This window comes from Megalobrama amblycephala, linkage group LG14, assembly GCF_018812025.1.
Source record: "Megalobrama amblycephala isolate DHTTF-2021 linkage group LG14, ASM1881202v1, whole genome shotgun sequence".
Classification (NCBI taxonomy): domain Eukaryota; kingdom Metazoa; phylum Chordata; class Actinopteri; order Cypriniformes; family Xenocyprididae; genus Megalobrama; species Megalobrama amblycephala.
The window spans coordinates 45,415,134-45,436,842 of record NC_063057.1 but is presented as its reverse complement, the minus strand read 5'-3'; the positions used below and the strand labels follow the sequence as shown (position 1 = coordinate 45,436,842).

At 38.8% G+C, this 21,709-nt stretch overlaps 1 protein-coding gene across 1 annotated transcript in view; it reads left to right on the top strand.

The window, feature by feature from the left end:
• Window positions 1-1,141: 1,141 nt before the first annotated feature.
• The window catches only part of LOC125245804 (tripartite motif-containing protein 16-like), an 82,442-nt gene continuing 61,874 nt past the window's right edge, over window positions 1,142-21,709 (top strand). Inside the window, exons 1-3 of the mRNA XM_048156567.1 lie at window positions 1,142-1,972; window positions 20,578-20,673; window positions 20,760-20,993. Of these exons, the coding sequence (XP_048012524.1) occupies window positions 1,403-1,972; window positions 20,578-20,673; window positions 20,760-20,993 (900 nt within the window). The 5' untranslated portion in view covers window positions 1,142-1,402. The remainder of the gene's footprint in view (window positions 1,973-20,577; window positions 20,674-20,759; window positions 20,994-21,709) is intronic.

Below are 21,709 nucleotides of genomic sequence, written 5' to 3'. Positions count from 1 at the left end.
GAAAGGCCGTGAGTGTTTAGGGTGCCATTTGGGACAGGGCCTTAGTGGAATTAACGGACACGCGCACGCGGCAGCCATTGTGTCACGAACTCGGCCTCTGTGGCTCCCTCCGATCGCCACCAGAGGGCTCCCTCACCTGAGTACTAACCGTCCTGGACTACATTTCCCATAACCCCGTATCTGGGCTGATTACCCACGCACCTGATCCCTATAACCCGGACTATTTAAGCCCATGCACACACTCACCCTTTGCGAAGTCTTGTTTTGCCCTGGCTAACATTACCAAGCGTTTTCCCCTGTTTATTGTGTTTCTGTGTATGACCTTGGACTGCCTTATACCTCCGTGTTTTGCCTGCTGCCTGCCTTGTGATATATATGACTGTTTACTGGATTACTCTGCCTTGTCTGCCGCCTGCCCTGATCATTTGCCTGTCCCTGTTTCTGATTACATTTTGATTACATTGACATTGCTATTGCTGGTATTTGACCCCTGCCTGTATGACTACGATTGTTTAATAAAGCTCCACATGGATCCCACCGAGTCTGCCGCCTCATTACACATTGTAAGTCCACAAGACTGAAAGTGCATAGAAGCGTGCCATTTGGGATTCAGCCGCTGGCTGCCGAGATGTGTCCTAAATAAAGAGACCATCAAGAATTTCAGTTCTCTTTGAGTTTTTTCCATTGTATCTACGATACAACAATGTCAGCGCTGTTTCATCTGGCTTTAAAATAGTTTAAATCACAGAGACATTTGTGTTCTTCACTGAATTTATCCTGTTCTCACTGGATTTCACAGCACTGTTTAGTTGTCATGTGATCAAGACCGATCAGCGAGTAAACGCATCCATGAGCTGAGCTGATAAATGGTCACTGAACGCCACTTCTTTTGGCTTTTTGTGTATAAACATTATATCAAAAGTGTGATAAATGTTCATTATAATTTTATCAATTTTTTTTTTTTTTTGCTATAATTATTATTGTTTATTGCCTAGCTCTATGTGCATTGATAAATCATTTATAATACATACTACAAAATTCAATAAAAACAAGATGGCAATTTGCATTTCATGGTGACTTTAAGGAACTGTAATTCTGGACACAGTTAACAGAATTACTGAAATTTTAAGGGTGTTGTCTTGCTTCTCTCTAACTTATATTTTTTGATTGTGTGTCTGAAACTGATTAAACACAGTGTGTGTGGGAACACCCATGAAAACTAAAAACTTATCAGCAATGAGGCTCTTCAAGACCAGGAATGAGAAAGCTGCTTTATAGATACGCCTGTTTTACACGTCACTCAAACACAGAACCAAAACAAGAATCACATGACTTCAGAGAAACTGAAACTGAAGTGTAGTTGAGCAGTTGTGTGTTTGTGTCTCTGTATTCATGCAGTGAAATGGCAGAGGCCAGATTTTCTCAGGATGAGTTCATGTGTCCAGTGTGTCTGGATCTCCTGAAGGATCCAGTGACCACTTCCTGTGGACACAGTTACTGTAAGATCTGTATTACAGGCTGCTGGGATCAGGAGGATGAGAAGAGAGTCTACAGCTGTCCTCAGTGCAGTCAGACCTTCAGTCCAAGACCTGCTTTAGCTAAAAACACCATTCTGGCTGAAATGGTGGAGAAACTGAAGAAGATTAAACTTCCTGCTGACTGTTACGCTGGAGCTGGAGATGTGCAGTGTGATGTCTGTACTGGAAGAAAACACAAAGCCGTCAAGTCCTGTCTAGTGTGTCTGAACACTTACTGTCAGAATCACCTTGAACAACATGAGACCTTCTTTAAAGGAAAGAGACACAATCTTACTGATGCCACTGGACGACTGCAGGAGATGATCTGCCAGAAACACAACAGGATCCTTGAGGTTTTCTGCCGCACTGATCAGAAGTGTATATGTCTGCTGTGTATGTATGAACATAAAAACCACGACACTGTATCAGCTGCAGCACAGAGGACAGAGAAACAGGTATGAACTTAAAGATGTCCCATTATGTTCATTTACAGGTTTATAATTTTGTTTATGGGGTCTACTAGAATACATTTACATCCTTTACTGTTCAAAAAACTCATTATTAGGGCCCAAGGCGAAGGCCCTATTGTTTTCTTTAGGATGATTTATTTTTTTTCGAATATATTCAGGCATTTTTGGGGCCCTTAACATGCTCGAAAACTCTTGAAACTTTGGACACACATTGGAATCGTTGGCCATCAGGGCCGGGCAGAAGCTGGTATCTGGGCGTGGCAGGGGGGCTCGACAGCGCCCCCTTGAATGGTGTCTGAAAACTTGGTATATATATCAAACACGCTTACACGTATTTGTATGAAACTCGGTACACATATATACCTCATCGGGCCGAACAACTTTCTTGCTGTAAGTTATACGTCACCTCAACAGGTAGTCGGCTATTATGGGTTGTTTGGAAAACGCATGCTCTGGAATTTGATATACTCCTCCTAGGTGATTAATACGATCATCATCAAACTTGGCCAGAATGAAGTCCAGACATAGTGGATGTAAAATTGCGAGCGGATTTTTGATATCTCGAATGGTTTGGCTGTGGTGAGGCAACAAATTTATGGTGATAAAAGGTAAACAGGAAATGTGTTATAACATCTGCATACATTGATTGATTTTTATGAAACTTCAGCAGTGTGTTGGTTGTAGGAGCCTGATCACATGGATGTGACTATTGTGAGTCTAAGTTATAGTGCCACCAATTGGCAGTAGGAAGTGTGTCACTTTCAAAATGCTTTGAGATCACCCTCTTATGTTTACCCGATTTGCTTCAAACTTCATCAGTGTAATGTCAATACACAGCAGATATAGACCTTTGAAAAGAATTGTGATTACTCAAACACTGTTGCCATGGCAACGCATTAAACTTTAATATTCGTTTTGGATGCTTTTGAGATGCTTAGCATACTTCAAATTGCATGAAACTCGATACAAACGTCAGAGATGTCAACCAGTAGACATGGGCAAAACTGTAGAAACAGGCGGGGAGGAGGGCCTCGATAGCACCATCTTTTGACAAAAGTGGGGGGTTAGTTTAAACTACAGTCACCAAACTCGGGACACATATTGTTCTCATTAAGCCGGACAACTTTCTAATTTACAGTCATTAGCTCCAACCAACAGGAAGTCAGATATTTTGGTTTGAATGTGGATTTTTCACACACACACACACACACACACACACACAGGGTTGGGGAGTAACGAAATACATGTAACGACGTTACGTATTTAAAATACAAAATTTGAGTAACTGTATTTCGTTACAGTTACATTTTAAATAGATGGTAATCAAATTACAGTTACATTCAAAAAGTATTTTAGATTACCAAAGTAATTACTTTGAATTTTAATGTCATTTATTTCATTTAATATTAACGTAAGCTGTTTGAGGATTTTTAACCAATGAGGCAATTGTTGATGATTATCCGACTCAAAAAACCTGCGCGCAGCCTGTTCAGATATTAGCAGTCTGCAGAGTGCAGACATGAGATCACACGTAAAAAATGGACGGGAAAAAAAGGGCATAACGCATTTCTCTAGTGGAAATTCAAAGACAGTGTTACTTATAAACTTGAAAAAGGACATACAGTAACATCATAGTGCAATGCAAGCTATGTCTACCTGCAACAAAACTTCTATCGGCTTCAAAGGATTCAACATCTAACGTTAATCTGAAAAAGCATCTTGAGGTAGGCCTATAAGCTGTTCTTGGTCTTTGAAAATGTTATTTTCCTTATTTACTCCTTATTTTCCTATTTACTCGTACCTTGAGCTATGGTTATCATTAGCCTACGTTTAATATAAGAATTTATTAGGTCTTTGAAAAATAACACAAAATCCTCATAGAATAAACATCCAATTAATCATGCGTTAAATAATGTTTTGTAAAGCCAATTTCTTGGTGTACTTTACAGACAACCTTTAAATCTTAATATTTCATTCCAAATGTTTAGGTATATGGCGCGTGCGCAAGTTCATGATCAAAAATAGAGATGCAGTAGTCAACTGGTCATAAATCCAAAGGTTTTTTAGTTTTATTTTGGTCTATCTTTATTCCGGGCTTGCAAACAAACTGAAATATTTACTAAGTCTGTCAACAGGACGTTAACACAGGCACACGCTGAATACAGACACAAAAAGGAGAACAGCCGCGCCAGCAGAGGAAATACTGCACCATGCACAAGCTCACTGTTTGCGAAATATAGGAAGAATAATACAAATATTAAATTGGTGTTGATATGAATGTATCTCTGAAGGGAACTGTCTTCAGACAAGTTTTGATGGCTTTTCCTCTTATCTCCAATGCAGCGCTGCCTTGTGTATAGTGGTAACCATTGAAACGCTATATCACTGCTGTTCCATAAGCGCCACCTACTGTCAGAGAGTGAATTTACATATCATTCAGTCCGTCTGCTGATTTTGTTTTGTGCAGGTGTCTTATGTAGTATAATTCCACAAAGCTAAAGTCAAACCAGGCTGTTTTTGCTGTTAATCTTGACATTATAGAATAATTTAAATGAAAAACAACTGCTCATGCTCATGTTCATAACATCTTTGTCGGGATTGTAATAAAATCGCAGTGTTTGCCTCTAATATCAAAGAGCTACACATATTCTTTGAACTAATAAACAACAAATAAATCTGCTTAAAAAAAAAATCTGCAACCAGTATCAGAATCGGCCAATTTGCTTCTATTGGCCATAAAAGATCAAAAAAGTTGCATCACTAATGATAATTTTAAAAAAAATTAAATAAAGGATTATTTAAAAAAATCTAATTTTTTTTTTTCACTGTTTGTTGTTTATATGGTTAATATTAATGCAGCTATCAGTGCACTAAGGTTAAATATTAGTATAAACATATTTATACTAGGGATAGTTCACACATATTTTTTTTCCAAACCTGTAAATTGTGGTGGTGGAGATGCAAAAAAAACTGTAGGTGAGTCAGCTTTGAATATAAGCCTTCTCTCGAGATTATTGGGTAGATCATTTCATTTTGTTTTCTTTATAAACATTCTAAATGTTACAAAGAAACTTTGTTAATAAAACAATTTAAACCACTGTGTCAATTCGACTCTATACACCTATAAAACAACCAATATTATTAACAATATTTTATTGTTATTATTTAATATTTTGTTATCCCTCTGATGCACATCTCTACAAATATAAAAATATAATTGAGGAATGATATATCAATAGTAATTATATATGGATGTGATGTTAAAAGAAACAAATATTTTCATAATTTATCAAGATATTGAAATTCTTTACCAACACATAAGTTATGTCTAATAAATTGGAGATATATATTTTGTAACTGATGTTACAGTTTTTTACAGACGCTAGAACACATTTCTCATTACTTAGTTCACTTTTGCAAAACTCTTCACACAGTTCTCCTAACCAACTTTCAGCTTGGCAAAGCAGTTCATTTCACATTCAAAATTCACTACAACTACCAAAACACTTTATTCAGGTCTCAAATCAACTCATTCTTTCAGAACACTAGCAAAGGTTGACAGCCGACAAACACACTTTGTCACCCACAAAACAATGACCTAAAAAACACTAACAACATGTAGCATTATACAATGTTTTCTTGTGTAAAACAAGGACATATCTCTGTTTATAATTCACTGCAATATATGTTACTGGAATGAATCAGACATGATGCAGAATTCATCAATATTTTATGTTGTTTATTTATTTTTATAATTTTTTATAATTCCAAAATACAAGAATTTGTATACACACCATCCACTGATACAGATACAATTAAATTGTTTTTTATAGCATTTAATTTTAAGATTTAAAATATATTTCATTAAAATATTACTGTAGGAATGTAGCAAATTGCTATCTTATTCAGTTTTGTATTATGTTATTGTTTTGAACATAAGTTTATCAGTTTTGAAAACAGTATGTAAGCATGTGCAAATTGGCATGTACGTACACAGATTTTAGGCAGTTGTTGTGTCTGAGTGAGAAAAGAATTCATGAAATTTGAGAGATGTAGTCATTTAATGCATTTTGTGCCAAAGCAATGATAATTGATCCTCAGTTTAGCCCACATAGACTTCTGTTGTGCTCACTGTGTGAAGAGTTTTGCAAAAGTGACCTAAGTATTGAGAAATGTGTCCTAGCGTCTGTAAAAAACTGTAAACAATTTAGTAGAAAACCAGATCCTGGTGGGTAGAGGTAATTTTTATTTACAGGTTTTAAACTTAAAACAGAACATCAAGTTACAGTTTTTTACAGACACTAGGACACATTTCTCAATACTTAGGTCACTTTTCCAAAACTCTTCACACAGTTCTCCTAACCAAATTTCAGCCTGGCAAAGCACTTCATTTCACATTCAAAATGCATTACAACTACCAAAACACTTTATTCAGGTCTCAAATCAACTCATTCTTCCAGAACACTAGCAAAGGTTGACAGCCGACAAACACACTTTGTCACCCACAAAACAATGACCTAAAAAACACTGACAACATGTAGCATTATACAGTGTTTTCTTGTGTAAAACAAGGACACATCTCTGTTTATAATTCACTGCAATATATGTTACTGGAATGAATCAGACATGATGCAGAATTCGTCAATATTTTATGTTGTTTATTTATTTTTATTTTTTTTGCACTGAGTAATTCCAAAATACAAGAATTTGTATACACACCATCCACTGATACAGATACAATTCAATTGTTTTTATAGCATTTAATTTTAAGATTTAAAATATATTTCATTAAAATATTACTGTAGGAATGTAGCAAATTACTGTCTTATTCAGTTTTGTATTATGTTATTGTTTTGAACATAAGTTTAACAGTTTTGAAAACAGTATGTAAGCATGTGCAAATTGGCCTGTACGTACAAAGAGTTTTGGCAGTTGTTGTGTCTGAGTGAGAAAAGAATTCATGAAATTTGAGAGATGTAGTCATTGAATGCATTTTGTACCAAAGCAATGATAATTGATCCTCAGTTTAGTCCACACAGACTTCTGTTGTGCTCACTGTGTGAAGAGTTTTGCAAAAGTGACCTAAGTATTGAGAAATGTGTCCTAGCGTCTGTAAAAAACTGTAATATGGTATTAATATGGAATACTTTGAAATACTTCACACAAAGTATTTAGATTAAGTTACTAAACTTGAGTAATGTAACGAAATACATTACAGATTACCTTTTAAAGCATGTATTTTGTAATCTGTAGTGAAATACATTCTAAACGTAACCTTCCCAACCCTGCGCACACACACACACACACACACACACACATACAGACGTAGACTCTCTCTCTCTGTCCAACCCCCCCAACCCCCTCCTCTCCCCCTCACTCCTTCAGTCTCTGTGTGTGTGTGTGTGTGTGTGTGTGTGTGTGTGTGTGTGTGTGTGTGTGTGCACGTGCGTATTATTATCTTGATTAGTGGTCTTTAACCCTTTTACTGATTACCCATTTATTGATGAACTTATAAAAATTTTGAACTGCAAATGATAGCTTCACACGCATTTGAAATTGAGCCATGACACTATATCACTATTTGGACAGGACTAGTTTTCTAAAAGTTGTTTGAGCTACAATTATTTGATATATGATTTTATAAAAGTGGCTGTTTGCAATAAACTTGCACAAGTGAGCGAAAAATCTAGACATGTACTCTACTATTACCTGAGATTTTGCAGGTTCTGTGATTTAGCTCTATTAATTAATTTTATAATTTTATTTTTTCATTGTATACCACACATATTGAAATTAAATGAAAGCATGCTTTTGGTGCATAAGATTGGTGCACAAACAACAGCTCAGGGAGGTCAAAAAACACATGAAGAGAAGTGTTAGGATTATACAACATCAGCAATCACAGACATTTGCATTAAGGCTGGATTAGACTTCTAAGAGCACTGTTGAATTTGCTCAAATAACAGTATGTAATTTGTTCTGGAATTTTTATAGCGGTTGTCTGAGAAAAACACAGACATGGCAGATTAGGATGATATTCTGCACTCGTTTGAAATTGATTTATGACATTCTATGACATGAAAGTCATCTCAATTTAAACGATCTCATGGATGTGGCTGTTGTGGTTTGTGATCATATGGGCACCAGCTGCTGCAGTAAATGTGGTGTATTCAAATGACTTTGACATAGTCCTTTTATGTTTACCTGTTTTAAATGCCTTTTGCCTGCCGTGCACAGTTGCCCTGAAGCCACTGGGTTTGCGGTGCCACCGGGCATGGGCTCGTCATCGCTGCTAGCAGCTATATTTTTCTTATAATTTACATTGTTGCAGCACCTGTTTTCAGTCTCTCTGTCTGAACACTGTTTTAGTTTCAGTTTCTTTAAGACCCGATTTCCAAAAATCGCAGTCTGCTCTGATTGGTCAGCCAGTCCCAGTCTGTTGTGATTGGTCTACTGCTTAGTGTGTGTGTCGGAAATGTAACACACTTTACCATAAACAGTGAGTAGCTGCAGAGGCTTCCTGAGACACTGCAAACACTACACTATGGCATCAGTTTTGCTGTATCGGTTTAAACCTGAGTCCGATAATAACAGTCAAGAAGAACAAGCTGATCAAACTGAACCATCTTCGCAAGCATGACTTATGCAGGATATTTCACAGTGGTGATTCTTTATTTTATACCTCTCTTACATTTCAGATGTTATAAATGATGTTATAATTGTCATTTCACAAGTTCGCCTGCCCGTCCAGTCTTAATAGTTAATGTAAATGAACTTACTGTCCTCAAGGGAGCCTCGAACCCTGAGGCTCAGGCTGAGCTCTGAGCTCAACCCCCCAATAACAGTACTACGTAGAGGGAGAGTGAGAGGTGGAGATGGGGAGGTGGAGGTATGCATAATGATGATTGACAGGACTGAATGATTATGCTCCTCCCAAACCTACGTTTGTAACTTCATTTATAACATCTGACCTGCATCGAACTGCATGTTTTAGAAAGCAGATGTTGTAAAAATGGTGAGAACACAATAAAAGATTGACGTTGTATACTCCTGAGGAATAGTGTTAAAAGTACATTTTAACAATCAAGTTAGTCTGCATTAGAAAGGCCAAAACTGTGCCTCTTGAAAATGGCGAAAACACGCAACTAACACAACTAAACCAGGCCTCATCCCCTTTATTTTGTGTATATCTTGGGCGGGAATTATTTAAATGAGGGATATTGTGACGTGTTCGTTTCCGGTAGAAAACTCAAGACTACAATGAAGGAGTTCAAAAACAGTGTGCAGTGATATAGAGAATAACTCCCTTTGGAGTGACTTTGTGCTTTTTAACTTTGCGAGTTTTTCAATGTCAAACAGCAACATTGCACGCTAAAGAAAGATGGGGAAAGTATAATAGGACCCCTTTAAATATAATATTTTAAAATATTATTCTAAACTGGTATGACTTGCTTTTTTTTTCTGAGGAACACAAAAGAAGGTATTTTAAGGAATGTCTCATCTGTCCGTATATTGAAAGTAGCATAAAAGATATCAATACAACTCCAAGGGGGGGTAATCTGACCCTGCACCCCAATGTGCATACTATCCACCCTATCTGCCCTATGAATTGAATATTACTAATGTCAGATACTGTATAGGATGGATAGTATGCACATTGAGATGAAAGTGGAGTTTTCTGAAGCAATAAGAAAAATCAAATATAATGACATGTGTTGTGTCTGCAGAGATAATGTGTAGCCACTAGATGGCAATAGAGAAGGAAAAAGAAAGGAGAGTAGTAAAGTAGAGAGAAGAATATACACTCGTGTCTGTGGTTGCTTCTTTATTTTATTACAAAAGTACAAAAACCACATTTGGCGACGAGGATGTCGATTACATTCCTTTACCAGCTCCATTCCTACCTTGCCCTGGTGTGCCTTCACTTACTTTTACTGTCTGGCTCAAAATGTTTGAGAATTACCTCCTTGTAATCGATGCTACTGGTGATGCATGGCCGGAGCAAAGAAAGCGAGCTGTTCTGCTATATGCTTCGGGCACAGAAGGACAAAGACTGTTTTATACCTTACCAGACATGGGAAATACTTATACTACAGCTGTCGCTGCACTGAAAAAATATTTAGTTCCTGCAGTTAATGTTGTCGCTGAGAGACACAAATTTAGACAAAGGACACAGAGGACTGATGAAACTGTTAATCAGTTCCTGGCTGCTTTACGGGAGCTTTCGGCTGCATGTGATTTCGGAGATATGGAAGAAAAAATTGCTACACGATCAGCTCGTTGAGCGAGCAGCTAATTCACGCGTTCGGGACAGACTTTTGCTTTAACCTGACCTCACTCTGAATAAAGCTGTCTCCATAGCAGTGCAAATATAGACTGCATTGAAGAACTCGGAGATTCTTTCAGATACTTCACAAGTATGGGCCATACAGTGTCACCGGAATGTAAAGCATCGGGACAGAAAGACAGCATCTTCCTCTTCATCAGATCGTCCAATCGCCAACCAGAGACAACGCCGTTTATGTTATCGTTGCGGATCCAACAACCATCTGGCTAACAAACCTTCATGTCCAGCGATCAAAGCAGTATGCAATTCATGTGGAAAAATTGGGCACTTTTCCAAAGTTTGCCGCTCATCACAGCAACAGGTGCGTGAGATTGTTATACCAGAGCTCACTGTATTATACATGAATGATCCTAAGGGTGCTTTCACATTAGCACTTTTGGTGCGCACCCGGGTTCGATTGACGTCAGAGTTCGGTACGTTTGGATGATGTGAATGCGATCTTCCGAACTCGGGTGCGCACCCGCGAACCGTACCAGAGTCCGATTAAAAAGGGTGGTCTGGGGTACGGTTCATGTGAACCCCGGTACGGTTTGCTGCTGATATGAACGCAATCGTACCAAATCGCCGAAGTGAACCGCTGTTGATGACGTGTAATGTGGTTGACACGACAGCCGTCAGTCGCACACGCGTCACATTCAAGATGAGCGGGAAGGGTTTACTTTGGTCATCAGAAGAAATCGAAACCTTGTTAGATGTATGGGCTGACGAAAACATAAAAACACAGCTGGAAAATACACATAAAAATGCTGACATTTTCAGAATGTTCAGTGAGCACCTGAAAACGAGGGGATTCACAAGAACGGCAGATCAATGTCGCGTGAAGGTAAAAAAAACTGCGACAGCAATATCTGAAAATACGTGATTCCCTCCGAAAGACTGGAAGCTCAACGGAAGAGAAGGAGAAGTTTCCGTGGTTTGATGCCATTGACAACATTATTGGTTCTAGGCCCACAAGTGACCCTCAACACATAATCGAATCACATCCACCTACACCTTCATCCTTCCATGAAACCCCCGATGACCAGCACGAACATTCGTCAGTTTCAGAGCCATCATCCGAAACTACAAATGAGCTATCAAGCAGTGAGTATATTTCTTTAACCTATGGATTATATTATTGCTAATATTATAAGCAAAATTGTTCAAATGAACATTAATCATGAATGCGTAATATTATTCTTAATATTCTTATAATGCAACAGGGAAAATATTTATATTATTCTTTATAATGCAACAGGGAAAATAAGTCTTGGTCCAGTTAATGCCCACCATTTCTTTTTCTTAACTATTTAATCACATCTGTCTTTACTGTTGAAATTATTCCTGCATAGAAAGTACAGTTTATTATTTATGAATTTTACTGATTAGAGGTGTATCGTAAGATGAGTAGTGTGCAATTGGTTGATTGATGATAATTGTGAGTTAATCACAGATATTGTGTGTATAGGTATGTATTGTAATGTTTGTATGTATGTATTAAGTTATTTATTTAAGCAGTCACTGGTTTGGCATGTGTCCAAGACAAATTTCCTTCGGGATAATAAAGTTTATCTAATCTAATCTATTGTATCTAATTATTATTGATTATATGATGCAATAAAAGCTGTATGAGGAATACAGATAGAGGAATTAGCAAAATGCTGTTTATAATTAGTTTTCCTTGTTCTGTGGTGTAAGATTTTATACATCTAATCACATATGTCATCACAGTGTTTTCCTTAAAAATATGCACAATTTAATAAAGAAAGCCTTTGTTGTTAATTTTCCATGTCTATTTATAAACCTTTTAGGTGAATCTGACAGAACCAACTCTACCCAAGCAGAGAACATCCGGCCCAGATCGGTCTGCAAGAAGAGAAAGGCCAAGGTGGACCTAGCAAACATGCTGGAATCCTATGTAGATCTACAGAAAAAACAATATGATGACTTCATGCAGGCTGAGCAAGTTCGGCAGCAACAGGAGAAAGAATCACTGGACAACTGGATGAAAGTGCAAATCGACATGGAGGAGCGCCGCTACCAAGCACAAAGGGAGGAACGGCAGGAAAATAATAGAATGTTCATGACAGTGCTTAACAGAGTGTTTGACATTTTTGCACCTTCATCACAACAGCACGCACCCCCACAGTTACAACCAAATTCTTTACATCATGTTTACTTATCTCGTGACAACATAACATACACAAACCTACATCCTCATGTTCAACAGCACATTCACTCTCGTTCTGAAGTGCCCTACTACACTGAGACAAAAGAAAGCCCATCTCCGTCCTATCAGGAGTTGTAAGTTTCAGAACAGATTAGGTTGGAATGCAGTTGAATTAATGTTTTCAAAAGAGATTGTTTGATGTTATCTGTTTCACGAGATTTAACATAAGCAGAGTATGCAGAACAATATTTACGATTACTTCTAGAATTGTTTAATGGTGTTCATTTGTTTTGTTTTTTTCCTTGAAAAGTTAGGAGAATCTGGTGAACTTTTTGTTCAACTGACATTGTTGTTAAAATATTACTATAATTTATTTACTCTTTTGCTTTTCATATGTAACACTGCTTTTCACAGAACATGTTTAGAAATGTTTTGATAATTGGCTCACCTAAATGAGCCTTTATTCTGTTTCAAGTTGATTTCAAGTCTGTAATCAAGTTTAATCTTGATTCAAATAGTTCAGTAAGACTTCTTATTACACTTTCAATAAAAGTTCGAAAACGTTTCTTGAATCCCTTCTTTTTTATTAAAGATGAACTTTAAATGGAAAAAAGTCAAACAAAACTGCAACATGAGTTGTTAAATTAAAAAAAAAATCACATTGATATGTTAAAGAGTACATTTCTCTAGCTCACATAAAGAGTATCAAGCAGTGACTATACAGATGTCTTTTTAACTATATTTCATACAATAACCTTAATTAAATAGAATACAAAATGAAATTAATTGAATTGCATAGAAATTATAAGGAAAAAAATGCAGTCAAGCAATTATTAATTATATGACAGTTAAAGGAAATTCCATGTTGACTCAATCATGCTGATTTTTGTGGATAATTGAGAGTGAATTGTTTGTTACTGAAACATTTGACAAAAAAAGGTAACAATTAAACACTTGAAAAATAAGAACATAGGGCATCTCTAATTGAGTTGACAGTGTTGCTTGACTCAAGGGCATTCGATTCGCTGGACTCATTCACTTCATTTTCTCCATCATAAACCACATTATGAATTTCACAAAAATTGTGAAGAACACAACATGCCGTGATCGTAGTGTTAATATTTTTGATGTTGCAGTTGTATCTTTTCATTAAGCACCGCCATCTTCCCTTGAGACGGCCAAAAGCCCTCTCGACAGTCATCCGTGCCTTGCTTAGCCTGTGGTTGAAGACAGCCTGTGCCGGTGTTGTTCCTCTGTTTTCTGGGTATGGTTTCATTAACCAATTTAGAAGTGGATATGCTGCATCCCCTAATAACATTACAGGCACATCAACATCTTGAAACCTCTCTGTGCACTTGGGGAGCAGTGTACCACTGTGGCCCCGCTGGTACAGTGACGAATTTCCAAAAACCCGGGCATCGTGAACTTTGCCTGGCCAGCCTACATTTATGTCCCAAAACCGCAACCTATGGTCTACTACCCCTTGTAGAATGACTGAATAAAAGCCTTTGCGGTTATAGTAGTCTGCGGGGCTGTCAGGTGGACATAAAATACCAATGTGGGTACCGTCTATAGCCCCACCACATTGTGGGAAGCCCCAATGGTCACGAAAACCTTGAATGATGACCTTAAATTCATCTTCAGAAGGTGTTTTGATGTACTCTTGGAGCAATTCCTGTACAATGACTGATGTAACATTTTTTGTTACCCTACATGCAGTTGACATTCCAATCCCAAATAAATGAGAAAGTGACCTGAATTCCAGGTTTGTAGCCAGCCTCCAGATACATATTGCAACTTGCTGTTCCACAGACAATGGCCTTCTAAATCTGGTGATATCTCTTTCAAGATGTGGCCTGAGGATATCACATAGCTGCATGAATGTGGTCCTCTTCATTCTAAAATTCTTGCCCCATTCATAGTCTGTCGAGCTGGTTAGGACATGCTCCCACCAGACACCAGATCGATGACGGATCCAAAGTCTCCTATGACATGAAAGGAAATGAAGCATTACATGATATATTCTATAAACAAGGAAGTAGAATCATATTTTTATATTTAAGTAGAATCATATTTTTATATTTATTAAATTCTATAAGGTATTGTGTTATATTGGTAACAGTACATATAATTTTACATAAACAAAATATTGGTAATACTACTCTATGAAGTTCGTACCAGTTAACTGTACAAAATATTTTATTTGTTTTGATAAACGTGAAGTTAGTGCCATCTGAGATTTTGTTCTAAAATGAGCATTTTTATCAAGCTCGTATGTTTATGTTCAGTTATTTCACTTTAATGGCAATGAAAATGACCTATTACAGTATTTCACAATTGCTAAAACACTAAACCCCATTCTCTGAACCCAATGCTCAGTGGCCTAAACCCATTTGTCGAATCAGTCACTTTGTAGGCAAAACCTTAAACCAGTTCAGGTAGTTAAGACACTGTTTGCAAATCTCATCCACTCTTTTTGCAAAACTCTAAACACATTCTTACTCACTAAAACACATTTTGCAATGAATCTCTCACTGACTCTGAACTTTGGTTGTTGGTTTTTTTTGTGTTTGTGTGTGTGTGTGTGTGTGTGTGTGTGTGTGTGTACTGTATCATGCTTTTCATTTAGAGTTTTCTTTGACCTTTTAGTCATTTGCATTTAGACTGCTGTATGTTTGCAGTATGTAAGTACTGAATATAAAGACATTCAATACTATAAAATGAATATAATACTGTACTGCATACATACAGTACTTTAAATTCACAATTGATTTCTATTTTATGTAATGGCAAAATGTGTTTGCTGTGTTAAATTTTTTTTTTTTTTTTTTCTGTAACCCATTCTGGATGTTGTGTTTTCCATATTTTAATGTAGTGTCTAATGAATGATCTGTAGTGTTTATATATTGTTTAACGTGTGTATGATCTGAAAGCTTTGTTTGATTTTGCCATAAGAGTCAGAGGTTTTGTGAAATTAGTTTGAAGATTGGATTTGTGTTTAATGTTTTGAGAAAATGAGTGATGGTTTCAAGAAATGTGTTTTAGCAATTGTGAAATACTGTAATTGACATTAAAGTGAAATTACTGAACCTAAACATACGAGCTTGATAAAAATGCTCATTTTAGAACAAAATTGAGATTGTGTGTGTGAGAGAGAAAGAGAGAGAATGTGTGTGTGTGTGTGTGTGTGTGTGTGTGTGTGTGTGTGTGTGTGTGTGTGTGTGTGTGTGAGAGTGTGTGTGTGTGTGTGTGTGAGAGAGAGAGAAAGAGAGAGAATGTGTGTGTGTGTGTGTGTGAGAGAGAGAAAGAGAGAGATGTGTGTGTGTGTGTGTGTGTGTGTGTGTGTGTGTGTGTGTGTGTGTGTGTGTGTGTGAGAGTGAGAGAGAGAGAGAGTGTGTGTGTGTGTGTGTGTGTGTGTGTGAGTGTGTGTGTGTGTGTGTGTGTGAGAGAGAGAAAGAGAGAGAAGTGTGTGTGTGTGTGTGTGTGTGTGTGTGTGTGTGTGTTGTGTGTGAGTGTGTGTGTGAGAGAGTGTGTGTGTGTGTGTGTGTGTGTGAGTGTGTGTGTGAGAGAGTGTGTGTGTGTGTGTGTGTGTGTGTGTGTGTGTGTGTGTGTGAGAGAGAGAGAGAGAGTATGTGTGTGTGTGTGTGTGTGTAGGAGTATACTCTTACCTTGACGACAAGCGGGATTGACGAACTGCAAGCAGAGAGATGATTTCTGCCTCCACTTTTTGCCTCCGCAAAAATTGATTTCGGCGGACAGCCCGTTGTCTTTGAAACGATTTGAGTATTTTTGCGACAGACAGACGCAAATGCGTTTCTGTATCATTTCTTTGAAAACAAAACCAAAGGTTCAAAAAAAGAAGAACAAATGTGAAGCGAGCAATATTATCCATTTTTGCGCCTTCTCGTTTACAGCGGTTACCAAGCAACATGAATACGCGCCAGCTGCAGTCCATCGGGGGCAGGGGGAGGGGGGGGGCAATCGAACTCGAGTTCGGACCAGGCAATCGCACCAAGTGTGAAAGCACCCTAAGACTGTGACAGACAAAATTCTCTGTTCCGTGCAAATTAAAACTAATGATGGACATTGTCAGCCAGTAGAGTTAATTGTTGACACAGGCTCATCAGTATCCATACTGCCTGAGAGCATTTACTGTAAATATTTTTCTTCATGCACCCCTCAAGCCAGCTAAAGTAAAATTAGTTTCTTATTCCAAAGAGACTATTCCAGTGCTGGGCTGTTTCTCTACAGATGTCTTCCATGATGGTAGTACTGCAGTGGGCACATTCTACATAGTACAGTCAGGGACACCTTTGCTGGGAATGGATCTGCTGAAAGCACTTCACTGCCGTATTGAAGGTGATGCTGTGATTACAAATGACAATTCTGAAATACTACCAGTGCATACTGTAGGATGCGCAAGTGGATTTATACATAAAGTGAAGGTGAAAGAAGGTTTCGTTCCGGTTTAACAAAAATTGAGAAGGCTGCCATTGGCAGTTAGGCAAGCAGTTTCTGAGGAACTAAATAACTTGCTGGAGCATAATTGAACAGGTTGACGCACCTCCATGGGTCTCCCCAATTGTAGTGACACAAAAAAAAGGAGGTGGAATCAGCATGTGTGTTGATTTAAGGGAGCCTAATAAGGCTATAGTTGTAGATAGCCACCCCTTGCCTCATATAGAGGAACTGTTGGCAGAATTGCGTGGGGCGACAGTGTTCTTGACCATAGATCTGGCCTCAGCATATCATCAGGTTCCATTGCACCCTGAAAGTTGAGATTTAACGGCTTTTATTAGGATGGGATGTTCCCATTTTTGGGGCACATGGTTCTTCTGAGGGACTACATCCGGACCCTGATAACATAGCTGCTGTCGTGCATGCACCTGCTCCCCATGACACAGCTTCACTGCGCTCATTCCTGGGCCTTACATCTTGGTATAGTAAATTTATTCCTGATTACGCAACAGTGGTTGAACCCCTCCGTGATATTTTGAGGACCTCCACTGACATGAACTTTCTCTGGACTGATAAGGCAGAGCAAAGCTTTGTCACCCTGAAGACACTCTTATCAAAGAGCCCCATTCTAGCTCTGTTCGACCCACAATTGCCAACTTACGTGAGTACTGATGCTTCTGATTACGGTGTGGGAGGAATCCTTTCTCCTTTCTCAGCTACACACTGATGGTACGGAGCGCATAGTGGCCTTTGCCTCCCGAACTCTTTCGCCAGCTGAAAGAAAGACTGTGGAGAGGGAAGCGCTGGCTTGTGTGTGGAGTATCGAAAAATGGAGGACGTATCTCTGGGGTGGCATGCGAATCACTAGGTGGTCAGCCCGTCTGTTATGTTATTCCTATGAGGTTGCATTCCGCCCTGGGAGATACAACACAACAGCAGACTGCCTCTCTCGACTCCCCTTACCTGAGACAAGTGACCCAACAGATGAACCTGAAATGGTTGCCACTATCTCTCACTTACTTGCCTTGTCGGTCTCTGAGCTCTCTTCTGCATCGGAGAGCTGTCCCAGTTAGCCCAACTTCGTGAACAGATCAAGAATGGCTGGCCTAAAACCAAGAAGTCAGTGAAACAAGAACTAGAACCTTACTTTCACATCAGAAACGAGCTGTCCGTGGAGGGTCCCTTAATTATGCGGGGTGATCACTGCCTTGTGGTTCCATTGTCACTGCGTACAAGACTGGTGAACTTAGCTCACAAAGGACACCAAGGCATTGTACGGACAAAACAAAGACTTTGCGAGCTCTACTGGTGGCCAAAAATGGGCAGAAGTGTAGAAACTCTGATTGCCTCATGTTTGACATGTCAGCTAAACGACAAAACAGCCAAGCCTGCACTGGCACCTCTCATACCTGTGGAACTACCTAATGGTCCATGGGAAAAGGTAGCCATCGATATTGTGGGACCATTTGAGTCTGCTACATGGGATTGCTGCTACTCCATAACGCTGGTAGACTACTACAGTAAGTGGCCAGAAGTAGCTTTTGCATCGCAAGTGTCATCAGATGTCATCATAAACTTTCTGGACACCATCTTCTGTAGAGAAGGTACTCCACTCTGCTTAGTGTCAGATACTGGTCCACAACTAACATCCACTGCTTTTGCTGACTTTCTGAAGGAGCATAACATTCAGCATTTGTACTCCAGTGTATATTATCCACAGGCCAACGGAGCAGTAGAACGATTTAATAGAGTGTTGAAACAATGCATCCAATCTGCAATTCAGGAAAGGAAGCCTTGGAAATCGGCTGTGACACAGTTCTTGCATAATTACCGAGTGACACCACATGCTACCACAGGGGCTACACCGTTTGAACTCCTGCGTGGCCGCAAGATGCATACAAAACTGAATGTCCTGCCTGTCAGCGCAGAAGTGAAGACATATCCTGAGATCGAAAACACAGTGACATGTAAACAGCAGAAATGTAAAGTATATACTGACCAAAGAAGAGGAGCTAAGGTACATCAATTCAAGGAAAAGGACCGTGTTATTCAAGGAAAAGGTGCGTGTTAAGAAACCAGAGCATGTTCACAAAGGCTCAACAAGGTACACTGCTCCATGTTTGGTGAGAAGGAGAGTTGGTCCAAATACCTTCCTGCTGGAGGATGGTTAGAAATGGAATGCATCTCGTCTCACTGGAGTTCCAAATGAGGTATTGATAAGCTTGGGGAAAACGACAGAAGGGAAACCAAATGTACAGCCTCAGGCTCAGGGTGATGTGAAGGAACAGAGTCCTAGAAGAAGTGCAAGAGTTCTGAAACAACCAGCTTGGATGAAGGACTTTGTGTTAGAGAAATAAATAGGTGCTGAAATAGTCAGTGGTTCAAATCCAGTCATTTGTTGTTTTGGGTTGTTTACTTGGATTAGTTTAAATGTTATGAAGGCACTCCTTAAAGAAAGTGTTCTTTAAACCCAGGAGTAAATACACCATTTGTTTTGTTAATATTACTGGTTTTATATAAAGAGGTAAATTATTTACTTAAAGTAATCCTGTTTTACTTGTGATGTTTGGATTATGTTAGTATTATGTTGTAATGTTCCAAGACGGTACCCTAACAAAAATGCTTCAAAGAAAAGGGGAAATGTTGTGTCTGCAGAGATAATGTGTAGCCACTAGATGGCAATAGAGAAGGGAAAAGAAAGGAGAGTAGTAAAGTAGAGAGAAGAATATACACGTGTCTGTGGTTGCTTTTTTATTTTATTACAAAAGTACAAACACCACAACATGTTTAGTCATGTGACATGCATGAGCCAGTGAGGTTTGATGTTATTTACATGTCACCATATTTGATTTGGGTTCTAGAAACAGAGACATTCATCAGAATATCTTCTTTTGTTTTCTGCTAGAGAAAATCATACACGTTTGGAAAGACATGAGGATGAGTATGTCACAGGCTCCACCATCAACCAATCACAACGCACTCCCTCACCAGAGTATTGATAACGCGCACCTGCATACAATCAGCACACTCATCACCAGACCATTTAAGCACACTGCTCACCTCACTCAGTTGTCCGGTCTCGTTTACACGTAATGGACTTCTCCCACGATTGTCTCCAGTGTTTCCAGTTACTTGCCTGTCTCCATACTCCAGCGTGTGCTAATTGTCTTCGTGATTCAGCATCTGTGTGTGACTACTTACCTCCATTGAGTGTGTCTGCTGTCATCCGTCAACAATCCATCCACGCGATCATCATCTGTTAGACAAAGACTGATTTAAGTGTCAAGTTATCATCCGACAAGCCTACAAATCCAGCTCACTTACCTGCATTACAGTTTATACCTGCTGTTTGTCTAGTCACCTGCTGTGAAGTCATCGTCATATCCTGTGTTCTCTGAGTATCTGTCCATAACAGAGTAAACAATGAAAGAATTTACATTTCTGGGTGAACTATCCCTATAAAACTTTAAGGCTATAAGGCTTTGATGAAATAATGCTGACACTTATGAATGAACCTACAACCTTATCATGCAAGATCTTTAACCCCTCAATCTAAGTACTTCACTGATACTGGATTCATATCTGTTTACTTGATGATTTATGTGATGTTTCTCCTGTCATTGGTTTGTCCTTTAGCACCAGCTGGAGGAGACGCAGAGGTGGTTCCAGCAGAGGATCCAGCAGAGAGAGAAAGATCTTCAGCAGCTGAGAGAGGCTGTGGAGTCTCATAAGGTGAGTCTGGAGAAGAAGAGAAGTTTGAGAAGTCTCAGTCAGGACTCACTGAAGCCACTGTGTGACTGTGATGTGTGTCCTAACAGCGCTCTGCACAGACAGCAGTGGAGGACAGTGAGAGGATCTTCACTGAGCTCATCCGCTCCATTGAGAGAAGCCGCTCTGAGGCCACACAGCGGATCAGAGATCAGGAAAAGACTGCAGTGAGTCGAGCTGAAGGACGACTGGAGCGACTGGAGCAGGAGATCAATGATCTGAGGAGGAGAGACGCTGAGCTGGAGCAGCTTTCACACACACAGGATCACATCCATTTCCTGCAGGTAACAGAGATCTAGAAGAACAGGATCATAGTGGACTTGAGCAAGAGACTCACAGAGAAACATTTCATGAGAGCAGAATGAGCCGTTGACTGAAGTGTTGATCTGTGTGTTCGGTTATTATATATTACATCAGTCAGACTCTCATCTGATCTTCTTCTTTTGAAAGAGACGCACTTACATGCAGTTCAGCTCTGGAAATCTCTTAGGAAACATTTTTATATTAATATTAATATATTGAGCTTCCAGACAGCAAGAGCTCAAAACTTCACTAATATTTAAACTTTTAGTAATTTTTATTTATTTATTTTTACAACAAGGTGAAATCCATTAACCTGACGGTACTAGATTCACCCAGCTAGATTTCCCATCTCCTTACTTACTACTTGTATTTTAGTAATGTTTCAGCGTATTTGAAACACCAAACCTGACTTTGGGATCATGTCCTAAGAGTCCTTGTGAATTTCAGAGCCACTAACTGCTCAAAAGTTATAAATAATGGTCAGTCTACTCGTTGCTTTTGAACTGCTTTTCCTGATCAAATCTACTAACCCTGTCATGTGACTCCATTGATGCACTTGATCTCTTACATTTGTGATTTCCTAGAAAGTTCACATACTGTATAGTGTAAGAGTCAAACTCTAGAACTTATAGATCTAACATGATATAATGAACATGAGAAGAATGAATCTGATGCTGTGAAAGTGCTGGATTGAGGA